Genomic DNA, 18,730 nt, shown 5'->3' on the forward strand with positions numbered 1-18,730 from the left:
ATGACATCTCCTCCATCATTAATAGAGTTGCCTCCTCTGCTCTTCTTCTCATCGACAACATATCGACTGCTGATGAGGGAGAGAATTGATCTCCTCTCTCGCTTACTCACTCCGAGAGGTTATTTAACATGGGCAGTGAGCAAAAGGCAATCAAAGAAAATGGGTGATAGACAAAGGATGGGGAACAAAGAGAACGAGAGGTGCAAGGGAATTAAGTGATCCAAAGGGAAGTAGAGTGGTCTCTAATTGGAGGCATGTGGGGGCTCTGAGGTAATCAAGGAGTAGAAAAACTGACTGCACTTCAGATACAACTATTAGCAGCTTCTGACACCAGCATGGGATGAGTGCAGGGGATGCAGAAACCGGAACTGTGAACTGATTCAGTAATGTCCATTACTACCTTGCTTCATGGTGGCGTACTGTATATTATGTTCACACTGGAAAGCATTTTGCATATCAACACCTTCAGACATGTCAATGAAAAGAACGACAAAGAAGTAGCGCAAAGTCACAGATTGTGTCACATTTTGCAAGTTCTCCAACGAGGCCAGAGCAGCTGTCCTTATTTATGACCACTGCACGCAGCTGTGACTATTTATTGCACGTCTAGACTGTAAAGCATCATTGGCAGTGATATCGCATTGATTATCATCATCAACAATCTGAAATGATTGGTTTAGTTTATCGCGCTTCTATCAAAACAAAATGCTCACAAAGTGCTTCACAACAAAGCATAAAATGGAAGGAGCATGAATTCAGGAAAATACAATGATGTCCCTGTTGTAAATAAGACAAAATCAAAATGTATCATGCTACCGTCATTGATCTATTGGAAACACCTACATATTGATTGTTAATCATTAAAACAGTATGGATTTTCTATGTGAAGGCCGTGTGTTGTTTTTTTTAAGTGAAATGGTGATTCAGATCTGTGTGGCACAAACTGTTCCCGGCTACTCGCACTACTGGCAATATCTCTGCCTTGCACACAGCAGCCATAGAGTCAGAACATATCGACAACCGAGAGGCAAAACAATCTGTGAGATCCATCGCTGTGTGTGTGTGTGTGATGAACGACGCAAAGCATTTCAAAATCAATCAGGATTTTAAACGTGTTCTAGTGCGCCACCAGCTTTATTGAGAGTCCATTTCAACATTGATGACATTTTTATTTTCCCTGCTTTCCTTGCACCTTGATATTCATGACATGTCTTCAGAAAATGCCCTAACAGGGAATCATTGGGTCTTGTCAGCCAGCAGGAAAGTTAGACCATCAAAGATAATTGCATGCTAATGTTCAATAAGCCTTGTAAGTCGCTGCAGATAAGTGTGGCTGCCAAACAGCCTTGCCAGGGGAAAGCACATCTAATCCCTTGGCTGTGGCCAGGGAAAATTAATACTAAGCTCCTTTGGTCAGCCACTTCCAGTGTGGTGTTAGAAACAATTACAGAACGGCCCACCAGAGCACAATTAATGAATAGCTGAGGAGCTGCCCAGATGTACACATTATAACAAAGATGCATCTCTCCGCTTGCTGTACAAACAATTAAGAAATGTAGGGAAGGAGTAGAAGTGGGCCGTCTGTTCGAGTTCACTGGACATGGAGTTTAAGCGGAGGGACCCTGTTCATCATTTCCACCCCTCCACTCTGCTGTGTCCTCTCTTTACATGGTGGCCTGTTCCTATATGATAGTTAATTCAAATGTGCCACAAAATAGACCAGGCATAAAAGCCCATGATTAAAACTAGATAGATGGACTCATCTGCTCTTTTACAGTGATTCTTTAATTCTGACAAAAAGACAAAAACACCTGGGAATAAGGTGGGCTTGATTAAAGCATGTGTGATCTTATCAGTTTTGAAGTCACATTTTTTTTTTTTAATGTTTGTTGCAATGTGCTTCCAAGATAACAGTATGCATAATGATATTAACAGGATATTACAAAGCAAGGAGTAATAATAGGAAACTGAACAAGTACACACAAACAAGTGTGAATCAGAAATGAATCAGGGAATTTTAAAAAGGCAGCGTCTTACGAGTGATGTTGTTTTGACATTTCAGAACTGGGTACTGCTTATTTTAACCACTGCATTATAAATAATGGCAATGACAAAAGGACACATTTAAATACATGAAAGAAACAGTGAATGCTAGCGAATAATTCAAACTCACTTCCCTCAGTTGGACCTCTCATCTTATTCACCATTCACTTGCTGTGTGAACATGTGACTTTGTCATTTACAGTAAAACTTTAATTGAAAGCCGAGTTAGACGCAGAGTCCCTTTAACTCTCCGTTTGTGGCTTCACGTTTGGACGAATAAGTGCAGGACTCAGATGCTGGGTGACTTGTCAATGTAGTCAAAACTCTCGTGCTGCCTCTGTCTCTCTCTCTCTCTCTCTCTCTCTCTCTCTCTCTCCCACATACACACAGATAACACGTAAGACATTCTAACTATATTGGATTTATCACGGACGTATACATTTTTGACAAATTCCCCTCAAAATTCAGAGTATTGTACCAATTTTACGAGTTGAATCGGTTCATCTTTACACCCCTAATGGACATGCTAGACGGATTCGCTATGATTCTCAATTCAATTGTACGGAAACCATGAGCAGTCATAAGGTCATTGTTAATTGTTAATATTCCTTTAAACCATAAGACTCCACCAATCAACTGAATCAAACTTTGTTCATCAAATACACTTCAACTGACATAAACTGCACTGTGTTGTCCTTGCTGGCTACAAAATAAATACTGTCTTTTTTACCCTTTTCCTTTTTGGTGTGACAAATAGTCTCGTCACTTTTGAGAGGATAAAGAGAGGTGCTGTGTTTTGTGCATAAGGACTTAAAGGCCATGCAGTCCCATGTAGTCTTTACCAAATATAGGTCGGTTGAGTTTAGTGATTAAAGCAAATAATTACAGCTTTATGGTATGTTATGTGCCGGTCACCCCTTGATGTGTTTGTGGACCTCTGATAGAGGGTGATGAAAGTTATGGATTTCTTACTTGTGCGAGGTACGCCAAAAGTCCAGTCACTGTCTCCTGTGTCTTATATGTAATATTTAATAGTGGGTGTTAGTATGGGATAAGAAATTAAGATAGCATATAAATTGGTGGTCACAACATGTCTTTCTAACTTTATCTTTCAATGTAAGCCATCTTTTCCCTCTGTCTGTTTTCTCTCTCACCGTCCTTTCCTGCACACACACACTTAAAAACACATACTGGATAATACAACATGCATGTGATCACACACGCCAAACGACTGCACTCTCCATTTTGCCTGACCACTGCAGCTCTCTGTCACTTGGTAATGTATTGCTGAGGCTGATATTGCATAACAAGATGTATTTGCTCTGTCCTCTAATAAGAACATAGATTACAAGCAACACTGAATTCACTATCTGCATCCCAGCTGAGTGCTTGGACTGCTGAGTGTGACAGCTGAGTGTGTTAGCTTATATCTTTTTAAGCGTCAGCGCCTGGCTATTTACATTCATCCGCTAAGCCTTAAAACAAATTATAATCGATCTGTGGCCTGATGAAAAGGGTGGTCCCGCTGCAAATTAAAAAGTAATGCCAGGTGACAAGGAAAGCAGAATCGCAATCGGCTCCTCTGTCTGTTTGGTCCAGTAAAAAAAAAGCACGATAACCGGTTTATGTAAGATGCATAAGCAGTCTACGACGCATACTACACTCTTTTCAGCTAAAGTCTGGCCAGAGATCTGTGTCGCATGCCATTGTCTGTCACTGTGGCGGGAGAAAAAGTCTTTCAAAAAGTGCAGAAAACAACATTCAAACTATTAGATGTAAAATTAATCAAGCATTTTTTATTCAATGAATCTAACTACGTTGCATTAGGTATTACAATACATAGCCTAAATGAATAACAACTGTGCGTGTCATCTTATCTCTCACTTTTTAAACGTTGTAACTCAAGGGGAAAGTAAATCTTTGTATTGTATCATTACGGTAGCATAACTGCAACCACAATTACAATTTTTTGAAAATACAAAAATGTCAGTTATTAAGATGATTTTGTTTTATTTCTATATTACGTTACATTCAAAAATATATATAAAAAGTATGGACATTCAAATATAATCCCAACCTAGAAAGCCTACTCTTTAAAATGCTGTGCTTGAGGTTAGGCTGCCTTAAACAAGTTGGATGTCTGTGTTCTCATAGGCTTCAGCCCCAAGCGATGCCTCGAGGTAGCTGGATTTACTGAAATGCATTGCACACAGAAGTTCAAACAGAACCTTGTAGAACCTGTACTTTGAAATGTGAGGTAGTTTGGCGTTAAGACACTGGTCTCGGTATATATATATATATATATATATATATATATGTAAATCTCTTGATAGTGTGTGTTGACCACAGAGGTACCTAGAACCAATGAGCAACAGTAATGCACCCAGACAATGAAATGCCTCCAGCAGTCTTCTTTTTATCTTGATGCCTCACTTGCTTTCAGCCTGTCTGCTCGTCAGTGTGTCCCGGCGTCTTAATGGAATAAATTATCTCACCGCGTTGACAGCTTTAGACATGTCTGTTGCATGTGACATGCAGTCCCCTGAATGACAAACAGTGTCACATCTGACAGGCTGAGAAAAGACAGATACCCAGAGATGTCTGCTTGTTGAAGAAGACATGTATTCTAGCTGCAAAATAAGTATAATTAATTGTTGGTGCACAGAGTTGCCAGATTTTCTTTTCTTCCTCTTCTTTATGAGGGGAACTCTTTGTTCATCCTCTAATTGTAGAAGGGCTCCTTCTGAAATGTTTTGACATTGACTGGAGTATGACAAACGTGACAGAAAACACTCACATTTAAAAACTTAATAGAAAGTTCAGTTCATTTCAATAGAAGATTTAAACTGATGAAGAGCTTCATCTGGAGATTTTGTTCTGTTGGGTGGAGAAAATGAAGCCTTTATACATATGGGGAATCTATATATTTGTATGCAAGGTGCTGAGGTAGTGATGTTTAGGTAGGCCTACACAGTTATCGGTATAGCAGACAAGTGATGTTGAAGTCCCTCTCCCCAATAAGTGACCATTGTGATGTTGCCAAGAAGCAAACATCACAAGCAGAAGGAAATAAACTATATCTCGTCGTCCTCAAACATGTTGTATTTCTTAAACGTGTGATTAATGCCAGGGTTTATTTGCCTTGCCTAACATCTTTAAATAACTTGAAAATCATCCAGTGAACTGATTTGGAATGTTACCACCTGGATCAACTCCTATGACTATAGCTAAACAACTCTTACAGCAAATGATTGCTTCGACCACTCCTAGTTCTGGTTAAATCCTGTCGCCATTGAATGAGTCTTTGAATTTTCCGTAATATTTATCCGTATGATTTCGATTTCATTTCATTTTCTGTCTTGATGTTACACGGCCTGATGAGCTCTCTCCTGCCTGGTAAGCTTTCTGTAAACATTTTATGTTGCAAGGAAATTGACTCACACAGAGAAACATATATGCTCGCGGGCACATGTACAATAAACACAGAAACACACACACACATGCATCCATTCCACCTGTGGAAAGCCCCAGGTCCGCAAGACTGCTAAAAAGTCATTTCCTGGGTAAGCGTGCGAGGCAATTCCATCGCAGCGAGGACGAAAAAAGGCTCTTTTTAATGGGGAAAAATGGGAGGCAGGGGAAGAGTTAGCAGTAGCAGCCAGGATAATTGATGGCAACTGTTTGGGTACAATATTAAGATTCATGGGTAGGACCACACATGGGGGCTGGAAACCGGGATGCACTGGAGGCATGAAGGATATGAAGCAACACTTTGACTGGCCTGCTGGCTTAACTGATAGTGTTGTCCCAGATGCTGTGTAAAAAAGAAAAACTATCAGAACGGATTTCACTCACTCCTAGAATGGGGGCTAGAATGGATTCCAACACCTGGGCCTGAATTACGGAAGACAAAGAGAGAGAGAGAGAGAGAGAGAGAGAGAAAGGGATGGGAAGGGGGAAGTGGTGGAAGCCCAGAGGCAAGAGAAGCTGCATTGCAGATGGAAGGTCAGTGATTCCTATCTCCAGACTTGTTGGAAAAAAAAATTTTTTGTGAGAAAAGTATGGGAGTTGCACTCCCCCACTCCCCAACAACTACCCTTGAGGAGCCTTATAGCAGTGTGCTTTGCCCCCGTGGAGCTGTTCAGTGGCAAAACAGTAGCAGATACTGCTCCTGCTGTGAATGTGACTGTGTATGAATGTGAAGTAAGGAGTTGTAGAGAAAGTGCATGAAGTTAAGACTTTTCCTGTCCTGGATACAGCAGCTTGTGTTTGCGTTTCGCCGGCCGGCGTTTGCGTTTCGCCGGCTTCTTGCTGGAACGTTTTTTTGTTATTGTTCCGGATTCAAAAGGTCACACAGCCTGTTGTCTGTTGTGAGCGCAGTCCACCGGAAACATTATATTTCCCACAATTTAAGCTTCTGCATTTTCCAAATGCACTAGTATTATTCAAACGTATTGTTCGGTTCGTAAGCCTCGTACCAAACGGTTTAATACGAATACGTGTATTATTACACCAATAGAAACAAATAACAGTAGCTCAGTAGGACAGCACAGAAGGCCCAGGTATAAAATGCACGGCTTGCAACTGACCCCCGGTATACGGTATATCCTACCCACTGAACTGATTGGGATTAATAATACAGTGTGACTAGTTGAGAATATAAATGAAGTTGTGCACTAAATCCTTAAATAAAAAAAGATCGAAATTGAAGGAGATGGAAAAATAGGGGTCAAAACTGAAAGGAGATGAGAGGAGACAAAGACAAAGTCAGATGTTAAAAGTTGTGCATGTAATATTTTAACATCAACGAGTCTTTACTGTAGTTTCTGTAATAAAATGAAACCATTTGTGAGAACACTGGCTTTTGGATTGAACCCTGCATTTTACATTCTGTGCCACTCATACGATTTGGCAAAAATGTTGCTTTATTAAATAAAGGAAAAGAAATAGGAAGAAGTTGCTCTTCTAAAAGTCAAAAATAATTATCCCTTAAAGCCATCGGCACAGGCTTTTGCTTGTGAGATAATTATAGATAGGCAGATTGTTACAAGAGTTTGAACACAGGGCCGATGCTTTAATTCTAAAGTGAGTATGTTTGTCTGTGAGTATGTTTGTGTGTGTAGTTTGACAGTGTTTGTAAGTGTATGTTAAGTTAAAGGTAATTTTCTTTCCTTTTATATTTCTTAGCCTTCTGTCGATGTAAGGCACCCAGAGGTATCGTTTAGTTCTGCTTTCCCATGATTTATGTGGACGCCCGTGAGTCTAAATCGTAAAAAAAAACTAAAACAAATTTGATCTCTAAATAGCTGCATTGTGTATGTGTGCATGATTGCCCCCTAAGGTCCAGTCAAGTTTGCCAGCAGGTTGCTGGAAAAAGAATAGCTCACAGCCACCACACATACACCAAGTATTCTCTCTCTTTCACACACATGCACAAGTGTGCACACTTGCACACCAATTTAGGATGTGAGCTGATCGTTTGACCCCATTGCTCAGCCGATCTACAGTCTCTCTTTTGCAGACTACTGGAATATGAACCACCTCAGGGGTTTACTGTTTCTACTATTAGCATATAAAGAGCATACATTTAATTCCACCTGTGTTACCAAGGAGCTTCTGAGACTGCAAGAGCAAAGGCAAGGCCTCCCTGGGAAAACTTAAAAAGCTGTCTGTGATCGGAGAGGCTATGCCTGAAGCTCAAGGAAAGTCAGTCTGCCATCTAATACAGTATTCATATGCATAGCCTCGAATGCACATGTGCAGATACGTGCACAGACACACATGCATTCACTGTATGGTGCTTGCACACAAACATTTCAGTCTAAAACTGGTTTATTAACATGTGGAGTGCAAATCACTCTTCTGTTGGGAGTTTTCGACACAGGCTGTGTGACTTTCCTGATCCTCTGTTGTCTTCACTGTGATCTCCTGAAGTTGTAATAAACCAACCAAAAAGCCAGACTGAAAAGCTGACTGTCTTTAGATTTCCTGTGGTACTGTATTGATTAATATAGGCGTTGAGAAACATGCTGGCAAAACCATAACTGAGCATACTTGATTAATGTTTCAAAACTAAAAAAAAGATACTTTCCAGTCTCTAAGGAGAATTAAGTCCAACCATGTTTTAGTAAAGATGATCCAAAGCATAATGTCCTAGTAGCCCTGGTCTACCATTCATCCTGCGGTGTTAACACTGCGAGCAACACCACCAAAGTCAGCTGTGAGGTTCTCGTTGTAGTTGGCTGAGCTGTAAGAGCTCTCTCGGGAAGTCGTAGTGAGAGAAGCTGGCATGCCAAACTTCCTGGCATGATATTTAATCAAAATACTTGGCAGTAAAATTTCAGGAGGAGGGAATACAGGTGCCTGACAAGAGGGTCAACAATTGCTCTCTGGGCAACAAGCTAAACTTGTCATGAAGCTGCTTACTGAGAGGCATGATCGGCTCCATCATCAAGGAGGTTAAACAGACTCTATCATGCACACCAAAAGTGTTGGGCGTACCTGTAGAGCACCATCCAGAGCCACTCTGGAAGGTCCTTCATTGCTTGCTTCAAACTTTGCTGGAGGAGACAACGATTCCTCCATCCAAAGAATATGTCCACCCACTTCCTTGATCATGAGGGCTCTGGAGAAAATGATGAAGGTGCTTTTGGTGCTATTTAGTTTTAGAATGCACCATAAATGATATGTCTTGTGATATTGTCTTATTATCAGCATCTCAATTAAGTAGCATAATTGGTATAATGTTTGACATATGTTTGAGATACTCCACCCTTCATCTTCTCATCGACATAACTCAACAGTTCAACCCTCTCTTCTTCCTTCCTCCCACTATCATTGATATCAATTCAAAATCACACAATGGGAGGAATCTAAGGCTCCACAATGCATGTTGAACAACACCTTCTGTCATCCCTGCTATTACCACATATCTAGCTAAATCAATTTATATGATTTCATAATAAAAAAAATAATGAGTTCAAGTCCACGGTGTTTACGTTACAGGCTCTGCTGCATCTTTAGCCCGCAGTTTCACTACGGTTTGTACTTTAATACTTACATTTAGTTACATTTTTTAAAACTCACATTGCTGACGACTGCCAAAGAGCATTAAAAACAGGCTATAGTGCTTTTACCAGAAAGGCTAATTAATCTAAAATCAATTAAGTAGAATCATAAACAAAGAGTAAAACGTGCAAAGTAAACTGTTTTCTTTAAATTTATTTAGCCTGGTCAATACACGTCTGTGTTTGGAGGGTAAGTCAAAACTGAGGGTCTTGCTTGCACATGTGGACACCGCATACTCACACACACACACACACACACACACACATCCATGCATGTACTGGCCAGTGTAGTGTCCAAAAGGCTTTTCACTAGACCTACTGTCAGCAGTGCATTCAGTCAAGGAGAAGCAGCAAGAGCATTTGGGGTAATGAGGTGTATGTCGGTGTCAGCCAATCACTCCCCTGTGACTTGGATATATTTCTCTTGTCTGGAGACAAGTTTAAATCGTACAGAGCTACAGAGAGCACGATAGTGTGAGAATAAGGGTGCAGCCATTCAAACTTTCTAGGCTTTGGACTGACCGGTTTCCCCACAGTAAATACAGAAACAAATGAAAAAATCTTGGGAACTCCCTGGACCACTGAATTAAACATACGATGTGTTCAAATAAAGACATACAATTTGAAATTCCATCTTGAGTTTGTCCACAAAAATATTAGATATTTCCTGAATCGTCATATCCAAATGTATGAAATATGCATACCGAGCTACACTTTGTTACATGGCAGTTCATTTATTTCTTTAATAGCAACAGTAACCAACATCAGCACTGACAACAAACATAACACACAGACAGACAGACATATAGGTTACAGTTGTGTTTTATTAGCGGCCTGATTACTGTTTGCATCCTTCCATTTAAAACCTCCACTCCCTCCATCTGTTTTCCCTCCGGCAACACCGGGCTTTCTCCGCGACAGCTATAGTATCACTGAGCACTCGGTCACACCAAACATCAGAGAGAATGAATGAGAGTGTAAATAGCTATTTAGATTGACAAAAAAATAATATTTCTAAGTAAAAAAGATGTTTGAAATGGACTGCAGTTCAATACAGGGATGTTATGGAAGGTAAATACATGTTTACCCACTTCCCACAGAGTGCTTATGCATATATTTACATGCGTTATACTCTGTTTTTAGAAATCTCATATTGCTTTTTACTTCCCCTGTGTTGTTAGGTCTTTTATACTCACAGTTCTAATAGAGTAGAGCCCTGCTGACGAGAGCCTGCTGCAGGAATGAGGGTTAATGAGGACGGTGAGACTAAACAATACCGTACATGTACTGATCATATACCCATGGACCAATTGTTAGTCAAATTTCAAAATATATCAGATACATGTACTGTAATCAATCTGTTAGCAAAAGGGTGCACGCAGGCAGCTGCAAGAATTCCTCTACTGAAAACTCCCACAAGGTTTTGGTCCTGTGTGCACCAGCGATGGGATGAATGCTAATTTATGGTCGACCATATGGAGACAGCGACAGCGTTGTTGGTAGGTGACCAGAGCTCAGAGGGCAGTGAGAGGTTAGCGCTACTGGACCGTGCCGTCATCACGAACACTCATCTAGTTACTGTTTCTGATGCTTATTAAGCCGCTCAGCAGATGGACAATAATCTGGGCCATGATTACCATCAGAAGCAGTGGCTTGCAACTCATACTTAGCCAGAAAAGCTCATCTGGGGGACATTACGGGACAAAGGACAGCTCTGACCTCAAATGTAACACTTTTTATTTTCGATGACAGAAAACGTAGTAATTTGTGTCCTGTGAGAGGCAGTGTTTGAGTGCAACTTCTACAAGGTCCCCCCTGTTTATTCAAGGCACGTTAGCCAAGCTCAGCTATTGAGAGTGTTTACTTATGGAAGTGACATTTGCAACTTTATTTAATTCAGTCAGTTACTGGCTATTGGCGTGACCTTTTGCCGGCTTCCCTGGCAGGAGCCTATAAACCTCTGAGACTCGCCAGCTTTATAGGCATTCAATAATCGCACAAGGCACTATTGATGAAGTTGTTGTGTGCACTACCTATGAAATGACTTGGGCAAGGAGCAGGAACCACAGCAGTGGAGTGCCAACTTAATCCTGATGAGGATATTTATAAGAAAAGAAAAAAATGGATGAAAATGAGGCTCAGGGGCTTTTCAGTCTGCGCAAACATTTAAACGTTTTTTTTTTCTTTTCTATTTTGTGTTTTATGTAGAGAGCTCACTGTTTGCATTCCCTCTATATCTGTCAGTGACACTGCGATTGTGTCAGAGACCGTGATAGATGCATTCTGGTCTTGTCTGGTGGTTGTCTGTTGGAGACGCATGGGGGCTGCATGAAAGCCATTTAAAACCAGCTATCAACCCATCTGTCCCTCAGAAAGTTTGTGACTGACTTGTGAGAGAAGGATAAATGGATGCAGAATAGAGAAAGAGAGAGTTTATTTTCTTTGTCATATTCAATGGAGATAAGGCTGGCGTCTGTCTGTCTGTGCCCACTAACACGTGGTACGTGTATATTACAATATGTTTGTTCTAGTAATGAGGGGATAAACAAGTAATGAGGGGATAAACAAGCTTACTCACAATCTCACTGCCTATTTTAAAGCATTGCGGAACAAAACTAAACTAAACTCCCTTCTAGACCATACAAATTGATCCAGATATGAATTTCCACCCATCAATTTATAATCTTCTCACTAATTACATTTATTGGAAAATCCTGAATTATTATGATTCATTGCCTTAATCCATCACTTCTGAGATGAAATTCCCTGCAAATAAATTAAATCAATTTACTCACACTGGCAAAAATATACGTTATATATGGAATAGAGAGAATGAACCTCATTGGCTTTCTCTGCTTTAAGTGTGCCCGGGACTGAAATCCATCAAACCGATGAGATGGATTCTCTTTTATTGAGCGGCCGTAGGTTTTTAAGCAATGTGAAGATTCATCTGTTCTCGCAGTCTATTCCCGCATCATAGGCAGTATGTTAAACAGTCGACAACTCAGTGTCTTATAGCATCTCCTCCTGGGTAGGCAGGCTGCACCAACATAAAGAGCAGAGGCTGTGTTTTCTACAACCTTTACTGTAATGTACAGGCTCAGGTGTTACATATTGAGCATGAAGACAAATTGATTTGATCATGCAGTGAGAGAGGGGAGCTACATTCTGTGGTCTATTATTTACGGCCGGCCCATGCTCGTGCACATGCAGACGTATCACCAGAATGATCACCGACAGCTCTGCAACAGTTCACACTTCCTATACGCTACATGCTGCTGCACAGATGGTTTTGTTGTGGTTCACTGGGCAGTCAGCGCCTTCTCAGGCTCATGCAGAGCTATAGGATTTCATAGTGTTTCATTAGATAACACTAATGGAGAGAAAAACAAAAGCCTTTAGATTTCCCATCCAGACAGGTTTCCAAAGTCAGCAGGCTTCCTGAATGCACGCTTGAGGAAGCATATTGGTATAAATTCCACCAGACGCCGCATGCCACAATGCCCCATTCCTCTGATCTCGGTACCCTGCCCCAAGGGTGCAATAACAGTTTATTACACCTATCCTCGCTTTATGACCCCCACCTCACCCTCCGCCCTTCTCCCCTCAAGCCTACGCTAACTGTTATTGAAAACACCCAGGTCTGTCATATATCATTCCTTAGTAGCACGTTATGCTATGTGCAACCTGGCTAATCACCACAAGCTTGTACGGGTATTGTCCAGGTCACAATGGAATAGTTCCACTTATCTGATATCTGCTTAGATGTGGAAGTGTTTGAACACAATTCCATTTGTCATTACAGCTTGTATTGCCTTGAGGCTAAATCCTCTTTTCCCCATACGTGTCTGTGGTGTATTGATGGGGAGTAAGTAGGAACTAGAATAGAAACATTTTGCCACAGACTGACTGTATGGAGATAAAGGGTAAATGAGTTTGGCTTAGTTTATTGCTTATTGCTTACCCCCTATTGAATTGAGGGGGTATATGGTATAAAAAGGGAAAGTTTAATGTATATTATAGGGTATGTAAGGGATCTTGGATTAAAATGCAAAGCGTCAGTAAAGATCTTTCAGGGTGAAGGTGTTCAGAGAGAGAGAGGTAACCGCTCATGGGTGACAGTGTGACAAGACTCAGGGAAGGACCTGCCACCCCTCCTTCACACCGATGGCTCCTCTGTCATCCAGAGGGTGCAGGTGGAAGAAACCACACCGCGCATGGCAATGCAAATGAAACTACACTATTATGCTTCGAAAGAACAAATGTCAGTGTCTACGTCTTAAAGTTGGCTGCAATTCAGCGGCGTTACAAAATATGCTTGGATTAATAGAGTCGGGGCACGTAATGCTGTCAACGTGGCTTGTGTTTGAAGTCCAGAAGGACACTTTCAATGTAGGCTTCAATCTAATCTCGGTCGATTGCAGGGGGTTGTTGGGGGATTGTTGTTTTGGTGTTTACACAAAGCTGTTTTTTTGGATTTATGTGCTTTTTTATTTCGCCATCTAAATCTATGCACACATAGCTAGAGTGGGCAGCAACCGCTGATTGGACAGATTGTGACGTCATGAGGTTTGGGTGGGGGGGGTGTTACTTGTGAAATGAGCAGCACAGCTAGCAGCTGAAGAGCTTCCGTGTGCTCTGTGTGCCCCAATGGGTGATATGAGGTGTGGTTAGGGTGCAGTGAGGTCCAGTGACTTTCCGGTCTTACATGACCAGGCCAGCTGAGCAGGTGCTACAGCTCACTGTCCATGGGCTCCTGTTTACACTACATTGTCTCTGATGATTATTGCACCAAGTCTGGCACATAAAAACACAAACCAGCTTTTTTGTATATAAAATCCCTTCAGTTGCTGTTCATTAATTTCATAGGAAAATCATATCAAGGTTACCAGTACTGCAGTTTGTACAACATTCAAGCTTTTTTCCCAGTGAAAACTGGGAAAAATAGAGTTGCACCCTGTCTGTCTCTCTCTCTGTGTGTGTGTGTGTGCGTGTGTGTGTGTGTGTGTGTGTGTGTGTGTGTGTGTGTGTGTGTGTGTGTGTGTGTGTGTTTGTTTTCTGTAGTAACACTTATCCCTCTGTGCCCTTATTTCCCTAGTATGTGCTGGTACAGAGAACAAGCTGAGCACCCTGTCGGACCTGGAGCAGCAGTATCGCACCTTGAGGAAATACTACGAGAACTGTGAAGTCGTAATGGGCAACCTTGAGATCACAAGCATCGACCGCAGTCGGGACCTCACCTTCCTCAGAGTAAGGACAACACAAAAGAATACAGGAAACTGGTTGTGAATTGAACTTGTACATGCCCAACATTCTTGACTTGTCAGGCTGGTGATTGGATGATTCAGAGCATATGTATTGCCTCCACACGGCTCTCAACATGGAGACAGCTTAGCTAGCAGCTAATAGTGCTAACAGCACGAACAGTGCAAACAACTGAAACAGTGCTAATAGAAGCTAATAGAGTTTACCTGAGAGGGAACCGGAGGGTGGGTTCTACGCTCCTGCGATTACTTTATGACTTGGGACAGCATTATCAGTGGTAACCTCTGTATGAGCACAGAGCGGCAGCACTTAGCTAGCCAGATGGACACAATGAATAGAGAGACTCACATACACATAAGTGCATAGCCTGGCTATAAATACATGGCACAGAGAAACTTAGGTTACAACAAACCGAGAATACTTAAGATTAACCGTCCAAACATCCACTTCTCGCATCGTTCATAGAGTAAAAAGTTTAAAATTTGAACTTTTTACTCACTCTCTTTTCATGTGACCTTGTTGCCGAAAGAATGCCCTGTGCTTGGATCCTTTTCAACCAATCAGCGCTCAGATTCGTGTCTACATTGTCAATGATAAGAAGCGAGGAAGTTTTTGCTCTAATCGGGGGTAATCAGACTTCCTCCCTCCTCAGAGTGTCTAACTGATTGTACGCTCACACCATTGTGATCTGAGGCAGAGAATAATCACAACCCAAATAACTTGATCTGTCTAATCTCCTTTTTGATTAAACGTGATTCACAGACAGAGAAGGAAAAGTGCTGAAGCACTCAACATGAATTCCCGCCTTTCAGAACAGTTTCAGATATTTTGAGAGGTACAGGTGCATGTGACACATGGTAATCTGCATTTCAGCAGTTTGTAGGCAGCAGTGTGATGTAGTAAATGAATGAGAGGAGGCTGAGGCGACTAGTTGTTCTGTGATGCTGAGGAAGTACAGTTGAGGTGGATTTTTCCTGCATGAATGCTTACCTCCATTTTGGTTTGATGGACACATGCATTCATATACAAACAGGCTGCCAGAGCAGTAATAGTGTGGTCATGAGAGGTCAGAAGGAGTTACTGTTGTGAAATCTGCAGGAGAGAGAAATAAAAACTGCCTGTTTTTTTTTTTTTTTTTGGTGAAGTCAGCTGCTATTGTTGACCTTTGTTGGCCTTCCGCTTCTCAAGAACACCACCCTAGACCATTCTGCCTGCACTCTGTTCAGCTAACGCCATCCAACTCCAATTGATTCTAGTCTTTCTGGGGGGGAGGGGGGGCTGGGGAGCTCCCCTGTGTTACTATAAAGTGCTGACTGCATCCATTGGCAGGTATTGCTGTGTGAATGAACTGGGCTACAGAGGCTTGCGGAGTCCCACAATAAAGCATGCTCTGGTTTGTCATATTTTGCTCCTTGAAGTTAGTACGGCAAAATGGTTTGTTTACATCAGGTAAAAGTAATTAGGTAGCTCGTCTTCTCTTGTGTATTTGTATAAACTAAAACAAAATCAAGATTGATCAAAGTAGCACATCAAGACAGAGTCATTAAATGTTCTGCAATGTGTGCAGAGCAATACTGACAACCACCACCCCCCCCCCCCCCGCGATGCAAAACAAAACCAAGATAATATTGAGAAAGAGGCCGCAATGGATGGTAAGTGCTACCATTAGACCCCCACAGGGGTAATAAGCCCCACTGACTCAGATGAAAAGATGGTGTGTGTGTGGGGGGGGGTGATTGTTGTTTAACTACATAGAACCAATTTGTTCTTTAAAACAACATTCACACTCCCACTTTTAGCAACGTCTTATCAGTGCAAACTAATATTACATAAAGACAAGTTGAAGTTAAAGGTGCTTTTGACTACAATCCCGCTTTACCTGCCTATTTTTATATTACACCGCCACTCATTTACAAAACGACTCCCTGTGGCGCTAGCTTGCCAGGTTCCTCCACCTTTCCATGGTTGCCAATTAGCATGGGTTAATTGAAGATGCTAATTAGGAACACAGGGTGCCAAACAGCAAGGGAGCAAGAGGACAGGGTGCAGTGTGTATTTTTAGGGAATATTATTATTATGATAAAACACATTAATAACATGGTTCCCCAGGGAGGGAAAAACTTCACCTTGAGGTAGAGAAGAAGTGAAGGAGCGAAGAAAAAAACTATTGTGCAGCAGCGTGCCATACCACCTGTCTCTGGGAGGTGATTGAAACTGATGCCTGTGCATTGGCTCTTTCTTTTCTAGATAGCCAAGAGATTGATGGCTGCCTCCCAAAGCCCCTCAAACAGCTTTAGCAGTAAATAGAGTCCATCTTCCAAACTGCCTCCACGACAGATGAATCAACGCTCGCGCCGTGATTAATAACGCAATGCATTTCAGCGTGGATGCTTCACCCCCCCCCCCCACACTCTCACATATGCACATTCAAACCAACAGCACAACAGCGAGTTTTAACCACACGCAGTGTTTACATCGACGTTTAATTCTCTCATAAATCCATATTCTCATTCCTTTAATTCCTTCTCTCGTATCAGAAGCCGAACATACATTTGCATTCTGAATGTAAATTCTGTAAAGGAATTGAAATGACAAGCTGGGCCCTGCTCAACATGTCAGTGTAATGTTTTCGTTTTGTGAATGGGACACAGAGGAGAACAAACACACACTTTGGAGTCTCTTCTTTCCCTCATGTCACTTCCTCGTGTGTGCTCACAAACTGATCTGTGCACATGAAATATTCATCCTCCCCTCTCCCAAGTCCCAGTAGAAACCCACAGTCAGATTGGATTGTTTGTCTTGCAATTGCAACCATTAGTAAACATGTAATTCCCCCCCAATATTAGTGCAGTGATCAGATCGCTTAGCAGCACAGCACCAAATTCACTGACTCCCCTCCTCTGTCTCTGTAGCTGCTAATAAATTATGGAATTGTCATTTCCAAATGAAACATTTAATAATTCCAATAGGCCTTTGTGCTATTTTTGAAAGAAAAGGGTAGAGGAAATGTGAAAGAAGCCAGGGACCTTGACAACTAACATTGCATATTCATATATTATGTTACAGATGCACATTATAAGATAAGAATATCTCTTTCACAACCGCCTTCTTTGCTTTCCATTTATATTGTTCTTCTCTGCAGCACATTAATCACTTCCTTTATTTCTTTTTAATTTATCTATCCTTTCTGACAATATGATAATCTGGGAAAAATAATATTTTGGATATTTTTCAGTATAAGGCAGTCCATTACAGCAACATTGCAAACTACAGAATTGTCCTTAAAATGTACAATTGAAATGAAGCTGCATGATAACAGTCATCTCTTCATCTTTCTTTGTGTGTGTGTGTGTGTGTGTGTGTGTGTGTGTGGAAGCTCAAGCCCCAACGCCTCTACTAAAGGGAGTTTCTAGACGATGATGGTGGTGGTCTGTTAATGTGGCCTTCTATGACACTTGTGTGAAGTGTTCTCTCGACCCCACACAATTCTCAGCTGCCACAGTGATGTGTACAGGATGGAAAACTCTGTGCACCAGTAAGCAGTAATATCTGAGACTAAAAAGGGTGATTAGAGAGTGAAGATGTCTGGCTAGTTATCTATATGCCAATAAATCTGCTAAATCTGACTTATATGTATTTTTTCATGGCGCAGGAGAAAGTGGCTTTTAGAGGAAATGTAGGCAGCAGAAGTGACCTCCTATGTTCTTTGAGTCCCAGTTGCCTTGACTCCGCTTTGCTTTAATGTGAAGGGGCCAATTAATGGTTAATAGGGAGGGCGGTGGGGGTGGGGGGGAAGCAACTCAAAAACCTCATGCAACATAGGAAAGCTAGAGTGCAGTAGGTCCAACCAGAGCTTTTTTCTGTGCTGAAATAAAACATTAGAGGCCATATTCACATGTTTTGTTCCCCTGCACAAACAGAACGCACTTTCTAGCGCCATCACAGACATTATGTAACAGGCTTTATAACAAGTTCACCAGTGTTTGCAAGCTGAAGGTTATGCAAAGGAGGACATGTCGATGGAAAAAAGTTCCCTACCTTTTTTTTTGCTTCGCCCCAAAACTGCAGGAAGTAACAGCAACAGTCTATGATCTTAACTGCTGCATCGCTAAAAGTTTGTAGCTCACTTGGTAAAGCATTGCCAGAGGAGGATGACCATCTAGGTCTAGCAGTCAAAGGACATCGGAAAACCCTTCTGTGGAGTGACCAGCTGTGTTGGCTGTATGAGAGTGTGTGTGTGTGTGTGTGTGTGTGGTAGTGTGTGTATGCGTCAGGTTCATAAATGAATGACCAACTGTCAGTCCATCTTTCTGCCTTCACCAGATTTATTTTGATGCACTTTAACTACACACCTG

The 18,730-nt window shown here is 41.6% G+C and overlaps 1 protein-coding gene across 1 annotated transcript in view; it reads left to right on the forward strand.

The window, feature by feature from the left end:
- Window positions 1-18,730, forward strand: part of erbb4b (erb-b2 receptor tyrosine kinase 4b) — a 259,023-nt gene that overhangs the window by 111,288 nt on the left and 129,005 nt on the right. Inside the window, exon 2 of the mRNA XM_076108782.1 lies at window positions 14,209-14,360. Coding sequence (XP_075964897.1) covers window positions 14,209-14,360 — 152 coding nt within the window. The remainder of the gene's footprint in view (window positions 1-14,208; window positions 14,361-18,730) is intronic.

The sequence above is a fragment of the Anarhichas minor genome, unplaced genomic scaffold (assembly GCF_050575085.1).
Source record: "Anarhichas minor isolate MPS153535 unplaced genomic scaffold, ASM5057508v1 ptg000004l, whole genome shotgun sequence".
Lineage (NCBI taxonomy): Eukaryota > Metazoa > Chordata > Actinopteri > Perciformes > Anarhichadidae > Anarhichas > Anarhichas minor.